Below are 23155 nucleotides of genomic sequence, written 5' to 3'. Positions count from 1 at the left end.
AAAGGGAATAGCTTTTGCTATCATCTTTACAGTTGTCTGAATCACCTGCTGTTCTAATGACTAATTCATGACATCCTCGAGATGTTTGTGTCACATCTGGAAATTACAGTCATGCTGCGCCTACCTAAACAGAAGACACTCATATGTATGTTTGTGTATATATGTATATGTTTTTGACTTTTTTTCCCAGCTGTGACTCTCCCGTGCCTGTAGCTGGTAACAGCCATGTCAGCCCAAAAGGACAGATGGGTTTTTTCCTTCTCTTTCCTGCTTTTCTGTGCTTCCTCCATCCCGATGCGGGGAAGTGCGAGGCTGCTGCAGGAGCTGAGCCCCCAGGAGTATTTCAGTAGCTTGCAAGCCGGCAGAGCATCCCTGGCTTATTTCACCCGTAATGGTATGTATTTAACAGTATGCATTTACGTCAGCCTGGGTTTTCAGCCAAGGCTCGTGTGAGGGTGTGTGTGAAAGTGGAACAATGAAGAGACAATTCTTGAGATTTTTAAACCCAAAGGGATTTTGAAGAGCTGGTCGAGCTCAGCTGGCAAATCTGTCTTTGCACAGCCCTGAGGGCTCCTGACAGGCAAGGACATCTTGGGGTGGGACCTTTCCTGGCTGGTGTCCCCAAGCACACTCCTTCAAGCCTCTTCATTAATTTTCTGGATTATTTTCTGGACGTACCGTGGAAGAGAAACCCAGCCTGGTGAGGAGTTGTCTCCTCAAAGGGGCTGGGTTTCTCTTCCAAGGTATCTCCCTGGGAAAGGGGGGGTCCCTTGCATACAGGGGAACTAAGGGCTGAGAAAAATTACAGGGAGATCCTTGGCCTTGCCTTTCTTGTTCTGCTCCTTCGTGACCCCCAGGAATGGTTTCCCAGAGACATCGGCGACTTGTGAGACACCAACACAACTCCCACGTCAGCACTGAGAGGCTGGGTGTGTTAGAAAGGAAAGTGGGGAGTCTGTGGGCATCTGTGTTGTTGCCCATAGTTAGTTTTGTTTCAGTAAATACCTTTTTCAGTAAGACCAAGACCATATTGTGTCAAGCACTGTCTCAGTGCGTGGCAGGAGGATGCTTTTGTCTCTGAGGACTTGCAGCCCAGCCCAGTAGCACCCATCTGACAAAACCAGTCCCAGTCCCTCTGCCTTCCCCAGCCAGCTCCCAGCACCTCCACCGGCAGCACACCACGGCTCCCTGTTTGCCCTGCTCAGGTCTGCTCAGATGTCCCGGGGATGTTTGCACGGGACCTTAGCATGCTGTTGCCATGCCAGAGCACAGACAGTGCTTGCCCTGAAGGTACTCTCATCTGCCTCATCCGTGAGGAGAAGGGATGGAAACCAGGGGTTTTTTTGTGTTTCAGTTTCTCCTGGTGCCCAGCCCTTCTTGGAGCAGATTGAGAACTCGGCCGAGGCCCTCCAGGACTATGGCATTTCAGTGGTGAAGGTAAATGGGGAGGAGGAGTGGGACAGGTTGTTACTGCAGATTATTTCTGCAGGGCTTCCTGCGGAGTGGACAGAGCTTCTCTCCACCCACCTTGGGGACTGACAGCAGTGGGACCCCACAAGAAAGCAGGTGTTGGCAGACCAGGGCATCCCATTTTATCCCTTGCCCTGGCTTTACATCTACTGCTTGTGGGTTGTGTTACACCTTCTGCCTGCGGGACACGGGCAGGTTCCTGTGTCCCAGAGAGGCTCGGTGTCATGCCTGTTTCTCCAAACACAGAGAGCGAAGCAGAGGACTGGCAACCCTGAGCTGCTCCTGGCCTCCCAGTTCAGTCTCAGTAGATGAACCTGTGCACTTTGATTTGCATTCATGGATTGAGGGAACATTCAGCTACTCACATTTTCCTTGCAGATTGGTCTTTTTCATGGGCCACCCCACGTACCATGCTTAGCTGGCTGATCTAATCTGGCCTCCCAGCAGCTGCATGGGGTGCGTGGGGTTGCCTGGTCGTTGCTGTGCGCCCATGGGCATGGCACAAGGAAGAGTACGATCCCCAGTGTGCTGCACTGGAGACGACCAGCCCGCTCGTCTCACTCAGGAGGTGGGACTTGCCCGACTCCTTCCACGGCTCCCTCCTGCCAGCTCAAACAGCGAAGAATGATGGATGGGGTCGGTTCAATTCTTTTCAATTCAGTGCAATAAGTATTTCATATAAAGGGGTTTTTAGCTGAAACTTTATGCAGATTTAGGTGAGGGAATTACAAATTCAGGGAAGTGTAATTAGATTACAAGAAGTGCTTATGTATATGTGTGTATGTATTTAATTTCCTCCAGATACAGGCTGAGTTTAATAAGCAAGCATCGATCTGTCACTTTGAATATGCCGGGCAGATCATAAGATCTCTTGATCACGTCTGACCCAATTCAAGGCAAGCTGAGCTGGAGAACTGAAGTACAAACTCCAGTCCCCAGCTCTGGGCTTCATTTTATTGTATTTTCTCTCCCAGCAGGTTTGGAAAGGCTGTATTTACACCCTTGAATGGAAGAAAGCTCTAGTGCTGTATCTTTGTAGTCATTTGTGGAGCTGAATGTCTAATTACATGCTTTCAATGTCTAGGTTAATTGTCCCAAAGAGGATGTCTCAAGATACTGTGGAAAAGAGAATGCATTAAGGAAAGCCTACCTGTTCAGGTAAGGGGGATTTTCTGGGCACCACACTGTGATTGCTTTCCAGTGCAAATGTTTGGAGGAAACGCTGTCAGCAATCGGAAGGATGTCTGCGTAGGAAGAGAAGAGCCATGAGGTCAGCAGTGACATACAGAGTTTAGCGAAAATTATCCCCAAAAGGTCCAACACACGTAAAGTAGATGCTTTGTCCTCACTGTGAAACCTCCCATCCTGCCCCACGTTCCTTTGAGCAGCAGGGCTGTGCTGCTACATGAAACCATGAGAGAAATCCTCCATCAGTGTTCTTCTGTCCTTGTGGCCTCCCACCACCAGGTTCCCCAGAGTTACACTCAGTCGACTAGGTTTGGATCTAGTCCTAGAATGAAACACTCTTTGGTGCTCTTCCTATTGGTGTGGTTAGCTCATCTGCCCTGGATGAGAAGCTCTTGGTCTCTCCATGGGTTGTCAGCTGGAAGCTTCTCCATGTATCAGCTCAGTTCTCATTGACTGTTGTCCGTGACCCACAGAAACATTTCCTCTGGTGGTGAGGGTCTGTAGGGTGATGCTTGGTATATAAAGACCTTCTGTCAGTCTGTGCTAGGCTTCTCATCAACAGTCCCCAGAAGCTGAATGAAAAGGCAGCGACAGAGGTGACTTCACTAAAACAGCATTGCCTGGACACCTGGTCCTATGAAATCCCCAAATTCAATCTTGACATTTTCTTTCCATCCATACCTGCCAGCAGATATCTGGAAGTATTCAGCAGAGTGAAAATTAATTTAGTACATGTAGCTAATCTTTCATAGTTTCTTTGGTGATACTCTTTCTTCCCTCCCCAGAGGTAACATGCTGATCAGAGAGTTCCCCACCGATGCCTTGTTTGACGTGAACTCCATTGTTGCTAATGTTTTGTTGTAAGTACAGACCAGATTCATCTCCGTGAAATCATTTACTTTCTGTTTTCATTTGTTGATATAAAGTTTTGCATAAATACAAACCCCACATATTCCAGAGGCTGATCTCAGCCAAGCAGAAGGCTACTTCTCTCTTTGGTATGGTTTCACCCTGTTAAATCTATGTCCTTGAGATGACTCACCAACACACATCTGGGCAGTTGTATTTGGCTGTGAATCTTCAATCTGCCAGCCAGAAGCTGGAATTTTACCTTGCTTTTCCCATCACAGTTATGTGAGTGCAAACTTACTCTTGAAAGAAAGCAGTTGCTAATGACTTTTTTCTGACTCCTCAGTGCCCTGCTCTTTAATGAAGTTAAATATGTTGAAACACTGGCAGATCTTCAGAGCATTGAAAATGCGTTGAAAGGGAGGTCGAACATGGTCTTTGCCTATGTACCAGCTACTGGGACAGCAGGTATTAACACTCAGCTTTTCATCTTTGCTCTCCTCCCAGAGCCTTTTTTACTACGGTGCAAGGGAACTGGGTTTCTGACCCAAAATCCTGCAAATGGAGGATCAAGGAAACCCGAAAGGGCCACCTAATCACAAGTTCTCCACCTCTGTCTATCTTGCTGTGTTTCCAAAGGGATCAGCTGCACCAGAAAAGTTTTGCTGGGAGCACACAAACTTTCAGAGATGGACTTGAGAGGGAGAGCAAGCCAGTGGTTACTGTTTTAATAAATAAATAAACCCATTGGCAGTATGGTTATGCAGTAGAATGGGTTCACTTACACCACCTGTGTGTTTACTGGGGATCAGCAACTGGGTTCAGCTCCAGTTGCTCAGTTACCTTCATAGTGTGTCTTTCGACAGCTGTGACTTTTTCCTGAGAGTTTCTGAAAGCCTGAGCCTTGATGTTTACAACTGGGAAAGACGGAGAGAGAGATCTGGAGGGAGCTGAGATGAGTTGGTTTTGCCTTTCTCTTTCCAGAGCACAGAGCTGTGATGGAGGCAGCTTTTGTCTATGGGACCGTCCACCAGTTTGTTCTGACAACGGAGGCAACGCTGTTGAAAGACACTGGGTATGGCCAAACACGTGCACACACACACCATGGAGAGCTGCTCCCCTGCACTTTTTGCTCTCCTCTTGGTTTCTCAGAATCCCAGGTCAAACCTGGGATGGTATTAGGATGTTATGTCAGGGGTGGACGGTCAGATCTGTTTTGCTTTTCCAAAACCAGCTACTGCTTGTGTTCCTGCACTTGGACTAGCCATGCCATTTGTGACTGTTCATTGAATGGGATTTCATAGAAGAGCCCACTGTCTCCTTTCCATAGCTGACTGATCAAACCTCAGCCATGGGTTTTCAGGGGGGCTGATATAGCTGATGTTACAGTCTTAAAACACTCAGCCTTGTGCTTTTCTGAGCAAGTCTGGCCAGCTGAGAAGGGTAAGAACTGCTATAGTGGGTTGCAGCAAAGCCCACCCAGCTCCATGTCTTGTTTCTGCAGTGGCCATAGGTGCTTACCAAGGGGTTGAAGGAGTGGATGTGTGTTGCCTGCAGCCTCCCATCTTCTGGCAGTCAGAGGTTTCAGGACTCTCAGAGATGGCAGCTGAACCTGTATCATGGTGTTAACAGCCACCAGATTTTTTTAAATGCATTTTTACTTTTCATCTCCGCAACTTCTGGCAGCAGTGAGTTCTGCAGTTCAGCTGCATGAGACACTGCTCTCTGGAGTGTTGCATTTGGGACTTCCCACCCGATGGCTTCACTGGAGCTGGCCAGCTTAGGCAATCTCCTTCCCACGCAGGAGGAGCTGCATTAGAAGGGCAGATCCTTCAACGCGACTTGCTGCTGATGTGACCTACTGCAGTCAGGAAACTGAGAGGGAGGAAGGTGGGAATATCACACAGCATGTTGCATCTTCAGCAAAGTGTTTATACAACGATTTGCCTGCTTTCACAGGTGACACCAGGACAGGCAGCAAAGCTGTCCTTCCCAAGGTGTCATCCCGTCCTTGCAGGATCATGATCAGGGGTAGCATTTTGTGGCTGCCACTAGATGGCACGGTTGTCATTTGGACAGGAATTGGCTTCATTCTGCTTTAAGCAGAGAGGACACCAGCAGGCCATCTCCTTAGCTGATGAAATGGTGGTAGCTTCACCAACATGAATAGTTTTCAGGCAACCAGGGTGGCAGGCTTTGAGGTCTTAATACTACACTCTGCTCTTCCACGGAGAGGTTTTAAAACTCTTTACAAATAAGGTGATCCCTATTTTAAATAAGGTGATCCCTATTTTAGAGGTGGGGAATGGGTGCATAAGAAAAGAAATGTGACCTCCCAAAGCTGACGTACAGGCTAACACCAGTGATGGTGTCAGAGCAGGAACCACTAACCAGGGAACCATCCAGGGAACTTGATCTCACTGCTTCCTTTGGTGCTGCCAAAACCAATGCTGTTCAAAAGGTGGAATATTCCTTATACAGTCTGTAAGATGTCATCAGTAAGGTAAAAGACATGAGGAAAGCTGTACTTCAGCTGTACTTCCTCCTCTGGCCAGGGTCTCCACTGCAGTGGCATGGCTGGTCCTACTGAGAAAAGCTTCATTTGTGTCCTTCTTGAGCCAAATGTTCTGGGATTGAGGTCACTTACACCCAGTGAGCCAGGGTTTTTATTAGATGTTCAGCACAATTCTGAAAAGCGCCCGGACACAATTGTACCTATCAGTAGTAGGGCTCCTGAAGAGGTCCCACAAGCCTGCGAAACCCTGAACTTGAGGATCATCTGCCCTGTAAAATGTGTCAGCAAACATGGTCATTCTGTCAGGGCGTTTTAAAACCTGGCAGTGGATGCATGGTTTTTGTTTTTGTCTCTCACAGCAATGATAAGTCTGATGTGTCATCTGCTCGTCTGTTCTTCTGCCACTGCCAGCGGGCCACAGACTTGGGGCAGCCCTGCAGGAGGACAGCCATGGGGCAGACTCTGACGATGCTCAACATCCACAGGCACCTCAAGCTCATGGGGGCTCCTCTGGTGGTATGACTGGGGAAGAGGAGCCCCTTGGGCTGTGCAGTGCGAGGACAGCTGGGTTGGGTGTGCGGATGAAGGAGGTGTGAGCGGAGGGCAATGTTGAGCATGAGAATCTGCCCCTTCCCCATAAGATAATGACAAAGCTCCCAGGTTGGGTCCAAGCAAGGAACAGGCATGGGGCTGGACAGAAGCAACACTCCATTGCACTGCGCAGCTTGCTTAGACCTTTCCAGGGAGCCCTGGCACCAGTGTATGCTCCTCTAATTGTCTGTAAACACCGTGAGTGGGAATGGGGTGGAGGTGCCCCTTGGACTTCACTGGGACATATAGAATAGAATAGAACAGAACTGAATAGTTCAGTTGGAAGGGACCTACAACGATCATCTAGCCCAACTGCCTGACCACTTCAGGGCTGACCAAAAGTTAAAGCAAATTATTAAGGGCATTGTCCAAATGCCTCTTAAACACTGACAGGCTTGGGGCATCGACCACCTCTCTAGGAAGCCTGTTCCAGTGTTTGACCACTCTCTCAGTAAAGAAATGCTTCCTAATGTCCAGTCTAAACCTCCCCTGCTGCAGCTTTGAACCATTCCCATTCTGTCCCTGGATACCAAGGAGAAGAGATCAGCACCTCCCTCTCCACATCCTCTCCTCAGAAATCTGTAGAGCCATGAGGTCGCCCCTCAGCCTCCCTTTCTCCAAACTAGACAAACCCAAAGTCCTTAGCCACTCCTCTAGGCTCCCCACAGGAGGCTCAGCACCCTGGGGAGTTCGATATCAGTCATTCATGCCTTGGTGAGCGCAAGGGGCAGGAGGCTCCCTCCTATCTCCTCTTCCCACCGGGCAGTGAACTTCAGCAAGCCTCCAGTTTCCACTGGTGACATCTCTGCCCAGCCAAAAGGATGGGCAGATGAGCTGGGAAGTGCCTCCTTCAGCCAGCCTCCTGGGTTAGGCATGTGGAGGAAAGACACTTCGTTAAGCAGCTCCGTGCTGTCATGAAGCAGCATGTCCAAGGCAGGAAGGGAGAGGATGCCAGCTCTTGCATGTTGTGGCCGGGGTTTTCAAACTGCTCTGGGGAATGGATGACAGGTAAATAAAAATTAATGGAGATTTGACATCTGGCGTTGCTAAGTCACAAAGAACATGCTTAATAAAGCCCAGGTTTTTAACAGGGAGGGTCATGACAGGTTGGAACAGTTTAACCGGGGTTGTGTGGGTTCAGCTTCAATGGATGTTTTAGAATCGGGGTTGGAGGCTTTTTCTCGAGGCTATCCTTATTTCTGTGGCTGGGGAACACATGGGGGCTTGGGCTGTGCAGGAGAAGAGCTGAGGTACCTTCAACAGTGTGAAGATGTGCTGCAGTATAACCATGTCTCTTCTCCAGACAGAGGTTGCTGAGGACCCAGAGAAGGTTTCCACCGTTCACTTGCAGCTTGGGCTACCACTTGTGTTCATCCTTAGCCAGAAAGAGACTTACGAGGCTGACAGGAGGACAGCAGAGTTTGTGGCCTGGCAGCTCTTGGGGAAAGCAGGAGTTGCCCTTTTGTCCAGGTATTTGCTCTCAGGTGTTTTGGGGGTCTCCTTGCTTTTTGTGGTGTTTCAGAGCTCGGTTACCCCACCATCAGGATGATAGTCAGTGGGCTTATTGAGATTTGTATGAGAGGCAGTAAAACTAGGTTATATCCTGCAAGAGGATGTCACATTTAAGGACTTCTCCAGAATCAGATTAGGATGGTTTCAGACTGGCTGAAAGAGCAGAAATGTTTGAGTCTCTTGCTGATTTAGAAGTGGAAAAACAGTCAGACTCAGAGAGATTTTGGAGAGGAAACTTAGCACAGATGGAAGGCTTGTATTTTGTCCTCAAATTAAGGGCAGAAGGAGATCCAGTAAAGGAGGTGGACTGTGGGCGCTGGGTGCTGGGATGTGGCAGGGATCTCTGCTCAGTAAGTGGTGCCTCCTCAGTTAACGAGGGCTCTCTGAGTTAGACCTTGTTCCCCAGGAGGACAGGAGACACACTCGTGGCTGGCTATAGGGCAGCGGTGCTGTGGAGATCTTTTGGCTTCCTCTGCGGTTGACTACTGGTTGCTTATCTCTGCTCCATGGGCTCAGGAGTAGCCTGCGTACACCAGACTGGCTTGTGTTTGCAAATGCTTCCATGATGTCTTGCCAAAGAAGGTGTAGCCCTGTAGGCATGGTTGTACGGCCTTTGGGGATGTCTGCTGGCAGCCGTGAAAATGGGAGGAGATGGAGGAAGGATGGGTGTGGGCTCTCTTCTTCCAGCTTTCTGCCACCGTGGTACCTCCCTGTATGGAGGCACTTCTTCACTGTATTTACTCATGAACTGAAGTCCACCAGCAGATCAGCTGCACTGGGATGTGGCTACCAGTGCGTGGGCAAAGACCCAAATCACAGAAAGGGAATCCAAGCCCCTTGCAAAATAGGCATTTTATGCTGCACAAGTGGTGTCAGTCCCACCAGAAGGTCACTTGGAGCCTATTTCTCCACCACTGATGCTGATTCTGGGTTCCTGCAAGTTCTCTGGGGTACTGAAGCACAACTCTATGAGGACGTGGTACTGCTGAAAGAGGTGGGCTTGCCAGCCAGGCAGGCTGAATGGAGGGGGTGACCTTGCACATCACACCATTTAATGTTCACTTTGTGTTTTGGAAGGGACCTCGTAGATTTGAACGTTCTGCTCCGGTCAAACGTCGCTCTCAAGACACCAGATGAGGTTAGATGCTGGATTTCTTTATTGTCCTATAACTTATTTTCCTATCTAGGCATGGTGCTCTTGAGAGGTGTTGGGGTGTTTCTCGCCTCCGTTGTTATCTGGCAGCCTTCCCAGAATTTTTTTTTCCTAGATGCATGCATGTATTTGGAACTGCCTGAGTTTTGTACTGCAGAGCAATTGTGCCTGCTTACAGGAGACAAAAGAAAGTGTTTATTTTGGGTTCAAAACATAGGGTGACATCTCCATTACACCTTAAGGCAACGCAAGGTTGTGAACTACCTAAGGTAGTAGTCCAAGTGCAAGTTCCCAAGAGATGTGGATTTCTAAAGGCCCTTGGCGCCTTAGGAAAGGCATTCAAAAGATGGGAGAGGAAATGAGTGTGAACCTAAGACCAAACTAAGAGCAAACAACCAAAGGTCTGTGCTGAACTGATGTAACCGAATGCCTCTGGCAGTGATCTGGGAAAAGGGCAGGGTGTAAGTTAAATGAGGTTGATGAAGATGAGCTAAACTCTGGAGGGACCTGACCCAGCTTGTGAGGCAAGATGGAATTCAGTGCCGACAAATGCCAGGGAGCACACTTTGCCCCAGATTACCTGAACTGTCTGTCGCACTTGTGATTGCAAAGATACAGGATCAGACCTGAAACTGAGTGTCCCCTGAGGGCTTCCTCTGCCCTGGTGAGAGATGTGTATGTTGTGTTTCTCCTCTTAGAGCCAATGGGAGGTGCCAGCAGTTTGTCGTTTCTCTCAGTTCATTATAAAATTCATTTTCTCTGAAGTGCCTTTCGCTGAGACAGTGCCAGAACTGGTTTTAAGCTGACAAGGTCTCATTTCTGAGAAATACATTTTGCTCTTTTCTTTCCATGGGTTGGCAGCCCATGTACGCTCAGGAGCACTCTTCTTTGTTGAGCTCCATGAAACAAAGGATTTTTTGGGCCAGTTTCCCGGGCTGTGATGGGCTGCTCTGACCCAGCGTCACCCCTCTGGAGAGGGACAGCCAAGTGGACCTGCTCTCCTTCACTGGCCACAGGGCTTTTTCTCGCAGTGGTGGATCTATGTTAAGGTGCTGGGAGGTAGAGCGAGTGTTCACTTTCACCACAGGATCCCACATAGCCATAATTTCTTCCTGGCAAGGAAAAGTCGGTCTAGAGTGAGAAAAACTCAAGTGCAGGTGAAATTGGGTCAAAGAAACACACCCCAGAAGCTCCCCTGTTTGGCAGCTTTAGGAATCTGTTGACATACCCCAAAATAAGGAGTTGGGTGATGGTGCCCCATCAGCCTTGAGTTTGGTTTTTGGACGGAATAGGCAGAGGGTGATGTTTTGCTCCCACTGATTTATTCTGTTTTCTTTAGGGAGTGCCAATCAAATACCTGGTCTTGGAAGATACTGATGAAGTTATAACCCTGGTGGAAGATAAGAACAAGGTCGAACAAATCCAGGAGGATGAGGAGGAGGATGAGGAAGACGAGGATGAAAAAGAGAATAACAATCAAGGTGTGCAACTAAACAGTGAAAAGCTGATTGTCATCAGATACGACATGCAATCAGCATCTGCTAGAGACAGCAAGCATATGTTAGAGCATTAGAGAACACTTTTGCAAATCCAAGGCAGACCATCACAGTCACATCACGGTTGTACAAAGTGGCTCTTTTATTCTCTGCAGATCACTGGAGGTTTGTGACAGACAGGCATAATGTTTAGGGGAAACCCCAGGGAAGAAAATCAGCAGCTGTTAGAGGAACAGTTGCAGAGGTGCTGTATGAGGGAGAGGGGTGTTTCTGCTTGAATGCATCCAGCTTCAGAGACATGAGAGTTTAAAGTGCACCCAATGCTGTCTCCCTTTCAAGCATCAGATGAAGTCCTCAGAATTATCAGTCCCTTTGGGAAGGTTTGAGACATTTTTTTCTAAGAGCTGTTCCAGACTTGCCTTCCACAGGGAGAAAACACTGGTCTTTGCAATGCTTCCTTGAAAATGCATTTGTTTTCCATAGAAAGTTGGTTTTGTTTTTCAAAAAAAGTGGTGCAGGATCCTAGAGGAGCCAACATACTTCAAGAATAGTGTTCAAATCAGAGGGCACAACTTCTGTGAGACGGCGTAAGTGCATTTCAGTGAGTTTGGATGTATGTCTGTGCCTATGCCTCCACTCCCCCATACGAGGCAGTTAGTTACCCCCCTGCTGACAGTCACCGTGTCTCTGCTGAGAGGTGCTGGCTTACAAAAATGGGCTGATGGGGTGGCACAGAGGGTGGCAGTTCCCTCTGCCCTGTGTGCCTACCTGTGTTCATGCACGGCTCTGGGTCCCTTGCAGACATTCAGGATGATCAGGTGGTGGAAGCAGTTTCCAGGGACAAGAAGCGAGAGCTGCCCCTGGAACAGATCCTTGTTCTGACAGAGGAGACCTTCCACTCTGCCCTCCTGGAGACTGCCTGGACAGTGGTACTGTTTTATGCCAGCTGTGAGTATGAAATGTGGCCTGGCTGTCCCTTCTCTAAGCTTGTGCTGCTTACCGTGCTTTCTGTAATATGGTGATCCTGTAGACAAGTTTAAACAATAATTAAGTGCCGCATTCTGCCCCATGGGCCTCCACCCACCGTTAGCAATCAGATTAAATCAGTTGTCATTGACTGATACTGTGTGAAGACAGTATCTCTCAGTATAGAAGATATCAATGTTCATAGTTTTTAACCTTCATTTTACAGGGAATGTAGGACAAGAGGGGAAATTGTGGTAGCATGGGCTCTCGGGGTAGCCTAGACAACCCAGTTGCTGGCTGCTGCACAGAAGCATAAAGTCCAATTTTCCTTATTTCTTTCAAGTCTTTCAGAGCTTGAAGCACCTTAGGACGCAGAGAATTGTAACATGACATTGTTAGAGAGGAAGGTGGGGCTGGTCTGTCACCTGTATGTCTCTCAGGGCTGTGTCTGTCCTGTGTTTCAGGGGAGGCAGTGTCCCTGGCAGTGCTGCGGTCTTACACCGAGGTGGCCGATCACCTGAAAGGTAAGGTGCCACAGTCTGAGTGCTTTACAGCTGGCAGTAGGAACCAGAAGCCTGGGAGGATATTGATGGTCCCTCACTCCCTCATCCAGAATATACTCATTTTTTCCCCTCAAACTCTTAAGGAAGGCATACCCAGGTTGCTTAGGAAGAGTCCTTTGTTTCTTATTTAGGGACCTTTGTGGTCCATTTGTGCCTCTATAAAGTCATGGGGCTGGGAATGCAGCCTTCTGCAGTCGCCTTATATTGTTGGTGTAAATTGCTGCCCAAACTGCCTTGCAGCTGAGGTGGCGATGGTGGTGGGCAGTGACTGTGTGATGAATGATGGTGATGGTGGTGATGATGGTGATGGTGATGTTGGTGGGCACAGTGACTGCGTGATGAATGATGGTGATATTGGTGGGCACAGTGGCTGCGTGATGAATGATGGTGATGGTGGTAATGATGATGATGGTGATGTTGGTGGGCACAGTGGCTGCATGATGAATGATGGTGATGTTGGTGGGCACAATGACTGTGTGATGACTGCCCAAGAGCATGGGGAGGGCCAGGGCAGAGCACCAGCAGCAGTGGGTGACACAGGGTGGGCTTTGGAGCGAGGAGGGGCAAAGAGCAGGCACTGTAGCCTGCATCATGGAAACAGGGTCCTGTTTGTGCCCCTCCATGCTAGGTCCTGCACAGAGGAAGGGGATGCACTCATGCTGCGCAGCAAATCAATGTGCTGGGTGGCACGTCAGATCTCCTGTCCTTGGAAGTACTTGATCTGGAAAGGAGCAGTAGTTGGCCCTGGTTTTGGTGGAAAGCGTGACAGACAGGTGTGGGCAGGCCCAGATCCACCGGGGCAGGACGGTGTCAGAGGAAGAATTTACAATGATGGTGCCTTTAGGGCCTGGAGACCGCCTTAATTACATGGGAAGTCTCCCAGGCAGCCACAGAACTCCATAAATAACACGTGACGGTGAATAATCAGCAACACTTAAAGACAGCACACATCGGGTAGTCTGGTAGTAAAGGCAGGAGGGAGTGATCCTTCAAGAGGGTCTGAGCAGTTCCTGACCAGTGTGAGCCCCAGTTCAGCTTCATTCAGGTCTTCAGCCCCATCCCTCTCTACAGTTAGTGGAGAGAGGTGGATTCTTCTGCCCATCCATCATTCTTACATGGGCTGAATCTCTTCCAGAGATGCCTCTTTCTCCCCCTGGCTGCAGGGGACGCTCCGGTGGCTTCATCCCAACTCATTGCAGCACAGTGGGGAAGTTGCATGGATCTGGGTGAGAGCTGTTCTGGCACTCCTGGACGTGGCTAGTGCCTTCTCTTGGTTTTTCTTCTTCATCAAGGCTCATTTCTCCTAGTGATGGCACTCCCCTGGGACTGGGAACCGTGTCCTGCAGAGTGCAAGCAGGATTCAGGCTGAGCTCTCAGCAGTGGAGACATGTATAGAGTCTGCAGAGGACCCAGCGAGCTTTCTGGGAAGCCGATGCAGTGGGAGTTGCTTGCAAGAAACTCTCCTGGGAATGCTGTGGACAGTGCTGTGGTTTGGATGAGAGCGGTCTGTGTTCATAGTTTGCATGAAGGGAAAGTCACCACTAGCTTTGATCTGGACTGAAATCCCGGGAATAAACAGGAAAGCTCAGGGAGGGTTGTTTTTGTTAGAGATGTTATGGCTGTCGATGGTTTGGGGTTTCTTTTAGACTCCCCAGCAGTCAGACCAGCTAGAGGGAGCAACCTGGGAGAGTCAGTGGATGAAACCCTGCTTCTTCCTGAGCCAGTGGCCAAACCTTGGCTGATTCTGTGCGGCCAGGCTTTGTGTTTTTTAATCATTTGATAACAATCTCGGTACATGGAAGCAGCCACAGGCAGATTCTCAACAGAGATTATGAACTGATTGGGGTCAGGGCCTTTCCTCTGTGATCAGTGAGATCCCACCAAAGACTCTCAGGCCAGACGTGACCTGTGGAATGACTCCAGTCTGCTTTCCCTGCTGCGGCCTCAGAGAGGACGGAGAACGGCTGCGTTAGTGGATCTGGAGATCTTTGTCTCTGCTGCTGAGGGAGCCTCAGTCACAGGCAGGTTACCAGGGCAGGTGGAAGACCTAAAAGGATGGGGGTCCCTGGGCTCTCAGTTATGGCCAGGATGAGGGAAGATAACAGCAGTGCAAGGGACAGAAGTCTGGATCAGGAAGAAGATCTTGAGCTATGCAGGACTGAGAATAAAACATAGGGTATGGCTTTGGGGCGCTGGTATTCCTGTCTGCTCTCTGGGGTAGAGCTTTCTTCCTAAGGGCTGAGGAGACAAGACCAGCTGTCTGAGGCTGAATCACCCGCTCTAGAGGCACATTTTGAGTTGCAGAACCAGGTCCCAGTTTTGATGCCAATTCTTTGTGCGAAATGGCACTGAGGATAGGACATATGAGATCAAGCGCAAGGGAATGAAGGAGGTTGGAGACTGGAACGACCCTGTGAATCATCCAGTAACAAATGTTCAGCAGATCATCACAAAATTAAGTTTATAGCCCCCCAAGTGTTTTCCCTTTGTTGAGAGATACAATCTAGCAAGAGATAAAGAGAAGCATCTCTGTCTTGCTGAACTGAGCACATTTTCTGCTCTTGCAGCAAGAGCGTGCCATTCTCATTGCCTCTGGTGCCAGCTGCTGCCGCTCTTGTTTTCTTTTGCAAGATGTGAATTTATGGAAGCAGCACCCCTGGGACAGGAGAAGAGGATGTGAAGGTGAGACAGTGCTGAGCATTTCTTAGGTGTATCATTGGCCTTTTTTGTAAAGAAGAGAGGAAACCAATATCTAAGAAGAGCAATATACTGTGATGAAAAACAGTTCTGCTTCCCTCTTCTGTGCTTGTGGAGCCTTCTTGACCAATGACTTCCAAAGACAGGGATCTGAAGCTGTAGCTCAAAGGCATGAAAATCACCTGCATGATTTAGCAACGTATATTCATGGCGCCTAAATCTGAAGTAAGGATTTAGGAGTCCATTGCGTGATGCTGTCCGGCTAGTCATTTCCCATTCTGTATTGGATTCCTCTTCTTGAAGTGCAGCACTTCATACATAACTTACTTCTCTTTCATGTTGTAGCCTTTGGACCAACTCTTCAAATGAGCTGTTTCTAATGCCAGTCCTGCCCCCCAAAGGATTAGAAGTTTAAGGGTTTCTTGATTTTTCTTGTTCCCTATAGCATTGATGATTTGTCTTGTCCTGGTTTTATAAGACTCCTAGGACAGAGGTTCTTGCTGTTGCTGGTTTTAGTAGCACCTAAAATCACAGAACAGTAGGATCTCATGTTTCTCTTTCTCCTTTCTTCCCATCCAGCAGCTCAACAGTGACCACAGGGCTGAACAGTCTTGTTGCTGAGTTACTCAACTCCTGAAACTGCTGGTCGTTCAGTAATTAATAATATGGTGTGGATTGGGATGGGAGAGTGATCATCCTGTACAAGGTGTTCTTCAGGCCAGATGGGGCTCCTTTGGAGCAGGTGTGGATTGGGATGGGAGAGTGATCATCATGGGATGATCTGATCTTCAGGCCAGATGGGGCTCCTTTGGAGCACTTTTGGTACGTAATCCCCAAGGTAGTATCCAAATACTAAAACTCATATTGGAGGGACCTTAGAGCAGCCTTGCAATTCAATTTTAACAAGACATCAAAGCCTTATTTTCATGTCATTATTTTTCAGAGTTGGGCAAGACACAAGATTATGTGGTAACAGATGATGAGAACCAGCTATACTGGATCAGAGGTGTGAAATAAATCCAGGGGCAGGCTTTTAATTTGAGATGTTATTTCAGAACCTGGAGAATGACACAAACCATTTCTGCTCTCGTGGAGTGTTTTGACAACTCCTGACTGTCTGAGTGGAATTGCAGACCCTTAGCTCCGAGCTGCCGCTTGCTTTTTCTGTACATGAGTTTGACACAAGGCAGAACAGCAGCAAACTCCCTACATGAGCTGCAAAGCAGAGCCTGAAATGAGGGTTGCAGAAAATGGTCCAGTGGGATGCCAAGGACATAGGGATAGGGGATAGGAACACATGCTAAGGTCACTTCTGCCTTCACCCTTGTCTGTGGAGATGCCCATCCCTGGCAGGCACGTTTCTAACGTGTGATTAAAACCCTTCCACAGCTTCTCTGCCAAAAAGACTCAGCTGTGCTTGGTTCTCAGTAGCTTGTTTTAATATTTGGTCAAACCTCCCTACCTGGGAATGGGTTGTTGCTTGTCCTGGCCCAGCTGGCAACAGAGAGTGATCTCACTGTCACCTCCAGAGCAGCCTTTACGTATTGTTAGATTTTATTGTTTCTTTCTTCCAGACAATTTCCAATCAAAAGAAACACTGTTCTTTGGGGTTTTCCTCAGGAGACATGTCTTCCAAACTTCTCCAGATTCTCTCTCATCTGCTTAAGCCTTTCCAAAGGCTTGTTTCCCAGCCTGACTTGCTGGGCTCTGTAGAGTTCTCACAGGGACAGAAGTGCATAATTTTCCTCCCATGTCTTGCACACAATGTTGAGAGTTCATCCCAGAATGAGCTTTGCCCTTTTCTGCAGCACTGATGATATCTGTGCGTCCTGCTTCTCATTACAGAATGCTGCTGCTGTTACACTTTGCCCTTCAAATTGCTTTCTGCCCCTCTGGGCTTGGGATCATTTGCAGATTGGATGTGTGTGTTTTGTTCCATCAGCCAGGCCTTTAATGAAAATAGTGATCAGAATCAAACCCAGGACAAACAGAGAAGAAACCTTGGCTCTTTTGATCTGCCGTACTCTTGAGAAATCCTCATCACCTGCCCTGACCCTGGTTTCTGAAGGACACTTTGCAATGGTCTGCCTCCATGTGTGTACTTGTCTCTAGGTTTCATCCCATCTTTCCCATGTAACTCTTGAATCCTGTTCAAACAAATTTAGGGAAGGCATGAAGTTTTTTTTTGGCATGGACAACGTATGGCCTGAGGACTGTACACAGCCCTGCTGTCCTTGGTCAAGCCTGCAAGTAGGTAGGAGGCAGGTTAGGCGAGGCTTGCAACCAAGGATGATGGCGAAGCCAGTGATGGTTCACCTGCCAGCTGGTTAGCACAGGCTTAGCCGTGGACCAGCAGTAGCATGTGCTGGTCTTTGCCCAACCTGCAGACTGATAAGGACATGCTGGAGCTGCAGGCACTGTGTCTTGGACTCATGGAGAACATGCAGGGAACCAACCTTCATTTGTTTCACTGCTTATGAATCCCGTGAGTTTACTGCTTTGGTGAGACCCGTAAAAAGCTTTTTTAGTACCAGGAACCAAAGTTGGACTGACTGCTCTAATTCCCAAGTGCTCTTCCTTTCCCTCTTCCTTACCTGTGAGACCTCAGGCTCTTCCTTAAGGTCCTAAAGGTACCTGCTAGTGGCTTGGAGATGAGCAGCTTGCGTAGGTAGGATAGGGTGGATGCCATCAGACTGCCAGCCTCTATTACACCTGTCCTGTTTATGTGACCTTTAACTGCTCCTTGTGTATTGGGCTCCATGCTTTAGGTAGAACAGACACTTTTCAATACTGGGCACCTTAATAAATGAAAAAGCCTTGAGTGCATCAGCCTCTTCCATGCCAAGCTTTATCTTCCCTTTTTCTTGTAAGTGAGGGCCTGCATTGTTTCTTTGTCTTGGCCTTATTCCTAAGGTATTTCTAGTACCTTTCCTTATGGCCTTTTATGCTCCTGGACAGTTGCCTCAGTGTTTCGTGGTGTTCCTTTGAGTAACCAGCCAGATGTGAATGTCTCTGGGAATTTCCTTCTGAGAAGTGCAACCTACCGCTTCCCTGAGTTTATTCTCTCCGTGTTCTGTTGTTTGGATCAATCCGCACCTTGCTGGGGTATTTAATACATTCGCAGGCTGGAAATAGTTACTATTATGCTCAAGAGTGTAAGGCATATCCATGAATGATTTCAAGAGGGAGATAGCCTGTACTCAAAGGGATTGTGTATTCAGGGCTGAATTTTTACATCCTGCCCACACAAAACAGCATTTGACTCCAGGAGTGGTCCAGCAACTTCTCAGTGGTAGCCCACCTAGGCTCGCTCCATGTGCATACAGTGTGTTAGGATCCAGCCCTCTAGGATGCACGCCAAAGCAAATAGGAGTTCTGGCAGCATTAATACAAATATATGCGATAAAATCCAAAGAAGCTTACAAAAAGCTCTCTTTTTCAACCATTTCTCTCTTTTTTTTTTTTTTTTAATATTATTTATACGTATTTGTTTTCCACTCTAGGAACTCAGGGGGTTTTGCTCTCTCGGGTAAACTGCTGGGACTGGCCTGGCCTTTGCACAAAGGAGAATGTCACTCAGTTTCCTACCATCAAGATTTACGAGAAGGGAGAACGATCAGTGATGTACAATGGCATGTGGGGAACCGAAGAACTGACCAGCTTCATCATGCTGTAAGTGTCTGTTAATGAGTCCCCACACAGTAAGATTGGCACATCTGCTAGATGATGTTCTGGATACTTCACAGCTTGTGTAATGGAAATCCTTTCTGGAAAAATAATGTCAGATCTGATTGTAGACCTGGTTTGGAAATTAGCTTAATGTTTTTTTGTGCTTTTCAATGTCAGGGAAAATCTGTTCTTGGACAGTGCATCCATCTGTTGTCACTGTCCCTCTCTCTTTGCTGAAGTTCCTTCTCTTTTATTTTAATGGGGAACCCAAGAATCTTAGAACAACCAGTTTGGCTCAGGGCTGTTCTCTCTTCTCTATAACCAGCTCCAGTGCCTTTCTGTGACTAGGCGTTGTCGTTCCTTCCCAGGCGACTGATTTTTGTCTCTAAGGAGGCATAACTGTTTTCATATTGGGTTGGGGCATTGTTGGATTGAGGTTGCCCTTTTGTCTCTTCATCGCAAAAGTGACGAAGAAGGCAGCCCATGTTGTTTCTCTTCCTTTCCGTAGGAGCCGAGTTTCCTGCCCTCTGAAGCTGGCCACAATTGATGAAGCAGAAGGATATTTAAGAGGAGAGTTTCCATCTGAGTTGTCATCCTATCACCACACTTTGCTTCTAGGAGTATTTAGCACAGCCACGAGTGAAGGTTAGTGTGGTATTTGTGGGTTAAGCACTCAGGTTAAACATTCATTCCTGATGGGAGAGGAATGATTCTAGGTGCTTGGAAGTTCCTCCGTGTTTCATTTTCTCTAAGCATGTTTGCTCACATCATAGCCTGCCTGCCTCCACCCTTTTTATTTTTGCAAGAAGAAGATAGCAAGTGATTCCAGATGTGGGACCTAAGGTTCATATCCTGGCTCACAGGACATTCAGCTGCCAGGCATGTTTACTACACCCAACGTGGTAGCATCTGACAATCCCGACAGAGATTGAGACATGGTGCTTGGCGCAGTACAAAATAACAGTGCCCTGGGTGACTTGTCTCTGCAAAGAAATTTTTGCAGATGTCCAATCTGAACTTAACCAAGCCACGATTTGTGCCTGTTGTCCCTGTTGTATCTTCTGCCCCTTACCATGAGGAGTTTGGCTCTGTCCTCTTTAAGAGTCCCTTTCAAAGTAGTTGTAGGCTGCCATTAAATCCCCTCTTAGCCTCTGACTGAACAAGCCCAGATCCATCAGCCTCTTCAACACGTCACAACATACTCTTTCTTAAAGAAAGCCCTTTCCACTATTGGATTGATAGTTGTCTTGCTGACTCCTCCTCCTGCAAATGTGGTAGTCCCAGTCCTTGCAACCAACACACAATCCAAAACCTTTTTCTTTAAAAAAAAGCAAAGCAGCAATAAGGTAAAATACAAATTTCTTACATGAAAAGGAATGAAGTGTGAATGACTCAATGAAATCCACTTGTGAACTTTGAAATAGGTGGGCACTGTGCCCAGAGTGGTGGACGTCAGCTAGAAATGCTAAGCAAAGTTGCTGGAAGGAGTGTTCTGAACTGGTTTGAATTTGTCTCTGTAGTCTCAGTCAGTATAGTCCTGGCCAGTGGCTGAAACTTGGAGCAGTCATGCTCTCCCTCCCCTGCCCGCTGCCTAGGGTGCTGTTAGTCACTCAGATGCTGCTCCAGTGTCATTCGTTGCATGCCATAGCTGTGGTCCAGGATCCACTGGGTTTCCACAGCCTTTTTGAAAGATGGGAAAATTGACCCGAGAGCTACAGTGATTTTTCGTGTGACAATCGTAGACGTTAACAAGGGAGAGAGAATAAAGTCAGTCTGGAAAGGGAACATCGTGTCATGCTTCGGTCAAATCCTCAGTGGAGAGCTAGGACCTTCCAACCCCACGGTCTCTCAGTCACCAACTACCCCTGGGAATTACTGCATTAAAAAAAAAAAGAATTTTCTGATCTGCCTTCAGATCAAAATTTCAGACTATTTTTCATTTTGAAGCTCCGTTGTGCCTGTAAACTTTGGTTAAATGCAAACCAAGCTACTTTCTCACGTGAGGAGGTCCAGAGGGAATCCACTGTGCTCAGAGGTAAGAACAAAATAAAATGTCTGGAACCAACCAGAAATCACTTGGGCTGTATTCACCGAGCCAGCTGACAGCTAATATGCCTGCCTTCTTCTGGAGGGTCTAAGTCTGTTAAATATAGCAGAAAATCTTACTGATCTCAAAAAACCTTTAGCCCATTTTTGCCTGGTTTTCATCAGCTAAGCTCCAAAATCTCCCCTCTATTCCATATATTCCACACTCTGCAGTAGTGGAGCCTGGATTAGCCCCATGATAGGACCTTGGGCAACATGGGATGGATGGTGAGAGGGGTTCATGGAAGGAACCTGCCTGGATCCAGCTGGACGTGTGAGCTCAGACCCTTTCCTATATAGGAGAAGTTAATTTCCTTCCGTGCAAACAAGAGTCTTGGAGGTTTCCAGACGGCTCTGTGCAGAGCGCGCAAGATTGCCTCTTTCCTCGGGGCACACTCAGTCTGCAATCTGGAATGGCATCCGCAGTCTGGGATAACTCAGCTGCAGATGCCAAGGGAGATGAAATACATGATGCTTTCGCTGCCTGTAGCCTGAGGGGTGTTTGAGCGTCATGCAGAAAGACCTGAGGGAGCAGAAAACTGGAGCCAGCTGTTCTGGCACCAAACCCAGGCCAGAGTCAGGGAAACCACATTGCTGCTCTTATCAGCCTGCAGACTTATCTGGAATTTCCAATGATTTTCTCACGGCAATTCCTGCTCTAACCTGAACCAGCAACGCACCGTGTCATTGCCATTTCTAGTTAACTGAAATAGAGCAACGAAATGCCAGTTAAATACAGCCCTGGATTTTTTCCAACATTTGGCATCAGAACTATGTTAAGAAGCCCTTCAGTGGGTCTGAGCTAAAAGAGGCTTTGTCCGAAAAATCATAATTAAAATTTATTACAAAGAAATGAGTGATATTACTAGGGCAATGAACGAGCATTTTCCTGGAAACTTGGAGAATTTATAGGAGAGAAATTCGTTTGCTATGCAGAAACTGGAAGCAAAACTCTGTCCTACACTGTGCAGCAAATGTTTAAAAAATATACCTGTGTTCTGCAAAGCTCTGGTAACGTCGTAGGGCTTGCCAACATCGGTGTAAACCAAGTGAAGAAGGCATGCAAAGATGCTACAGGTGCTGCTAGAGAGCATGGTTTCATGAGATGCCTTGTGCCAGAGGGATAAGGGGTTGTGCTCAGATCCTGCGTCCAGAAACTCTGCAGGAGCTGTAGACCCTTTGTCATCTGGCAGTTTTATTCCCTCTTGTTCGCAAATCCTGCGGTGAAGCTGGGTTTGGGAATTCACGGCAGCTGTCATGGAAGGCAGCTGGGATTCCAGCTCGAGGCATGTACCGCAGTGCATGATCAAGCATTGTGGGGAATTAAAACCATGCTTTCGAGGGGGACTAATTTTCTAGGAAATATTTAAATAGCTTCTTTGGAAGTGCTTCATGTCAGTAGCGGAGCTGTGTGAATTTGGGTGTTTCTCGCACAGAGCTAAGAGACCATCGCTGTGAGCTGTTGAGAAGTGAAGGCTGGTGCATGGCTCTGGGTCTGGCACAGTCCCCAAAATACAGAAAAATTTGGAAGTGTGATAGGGAGGGAAGATCTCATCAGGAATGAGCCTGATGAAAGGACTAAGCCTGGACTCTCCTGAAGGTTGTCCTGATTTAGGAGAGAATTCCTGCAGCCAGGGATGCTGCAGGGCAGCACTTCAGCACGGGTGTATGTCTCAAGTGAGGGCTTAAAGTTAAATGCCTGTAGAATTGCTCTCCTGAGGAAGTTTGGATGTAAGCCTGCTCTTTCCAGGTTGGGCTGTGTCCTTTAGTGCCCTATGGCACAGGGCGGGCTAATGGTCTGCCCCATGGCCTTTTCTCCAGTAGCTGGGACACGGACAATTTTGCAAGGGGTTTGTTGGTGAAGTTCTCAGAGATTCTTATCAGCGGGTCCTATGGGTTCCTTTTCTTTCGACACTGATAAAGTCAAGTGACCAAAGAGCTGAAAACCAACATCACACCCATCCAACGGTGGTTTCTCTGTATCACAAGATGAACCAGCCAAGCTGTGTCACCAGCTTTGTTGTACGTGTGTTGTCTCCTACAATGTCTGAACCCTCAATGAGCACTCCTTTAAGGATCCAAGCTTCCATTTGGAAAGGAAAATAGTGTAAAGAGAAGTTTGTGGCCCCTGTGGTTCCAGGGAAACACAATGGAAAATACGGCTTTGAGTATAGCTGGAAAACAGGAGGCAAAGAACCAAAAAGTGACCAGTTGTGAGCCAGCCTCAGTCTTTTGAGGTCTGAGTCACCGGTCCCAAGAGCTTGGGCTGGCCAGTTGTGATATGACGGTGAACATTATGAGGAACACTAAATAGTATCTGAATGAGATCTTATTTAAATTATAAAACAACATGTATCATGGCTGTATCTGAGATGTAACCTTAACTCTTGGGAAAACCTGA

The 23155-nt window shown here is 47.7% G+C and overlaps 1 protein-coding gene across 1 annotated transcript in view; it reads left to right on the top strand.

The window, feature by feature from the left end:
* Window positions 1-225: 225 nt before the first annotated feature.
* The window catches only part of TXNDC16 (thioredoxin domain containing 16), a 32707-nt gene continuing 9777 nt past the window's right edge, over window positions 226-23155 (top strand). Inside the window, exons 1-14 of the mRNA XM_009575340.1 lie at window positions 226-394; window positions 1355-1437; window positions 2555-2628; window positions 3444-3518; window positions 3854-3975; window positions 4492-4582; window positions 6382-6538; window positions 7917-8083; window positions 9203-9263; window positions 10618-10759; window positions 11576-11722; window positions 12205-12264; window positions 18504-18672; window positions 19178-19314. Of these exons, the coding sequence (XP_009573635.1) occupies window positions 226-394; window positions 1355-1437; window positions 2555-2628; window positions 3444-3518; window positions 3854-3975; window positions 4492-4582; window positions 6382-6538; window positions 7917-8083; window positions 9203-9263; window positions 10618-10759; window positions 11576-11722; window positions 12205-12264; window positions 18504-18672; window positions 19178-19314 (1654 nt within the window). The remainder of the gene's footprint in view (window positions 395-1354; window positions 1438-2554; window positions 2629-3443; window positions 3519-3853; window positions 3976-4491; window positions 4583-6381; window positions 6539-7916; window positions 8084-9202; window positions 9264-10617; window positions 10760-11575; window positions 11723-12204; window positions 12265-18503; window positions 18673-19177; window positions 19315-23155) is intronic.

This window comes from Fulmarus glacialis, unplaced genomic scaffold (genome assembly GCF_000690835.1).
Source record: "Fulmarus glacialis isolate BGI_N327 unplaced genomic scaffold, ASM69083v1 scaffold26913, whole genome shotgun sequence".
In the NCBI taxonomy this organism is placed as follows: Eukaryota; Metazoa; Chordata; class Aves; order Procellariiformes; family Procellariidae; genus Fulmarus; species Fulmarus glacialis.
The sequence above is the reverse complement of the archived record's forward strand: the minus strand, read 5'-3'. Positions and strand labels throughout refer to the sequence as shown.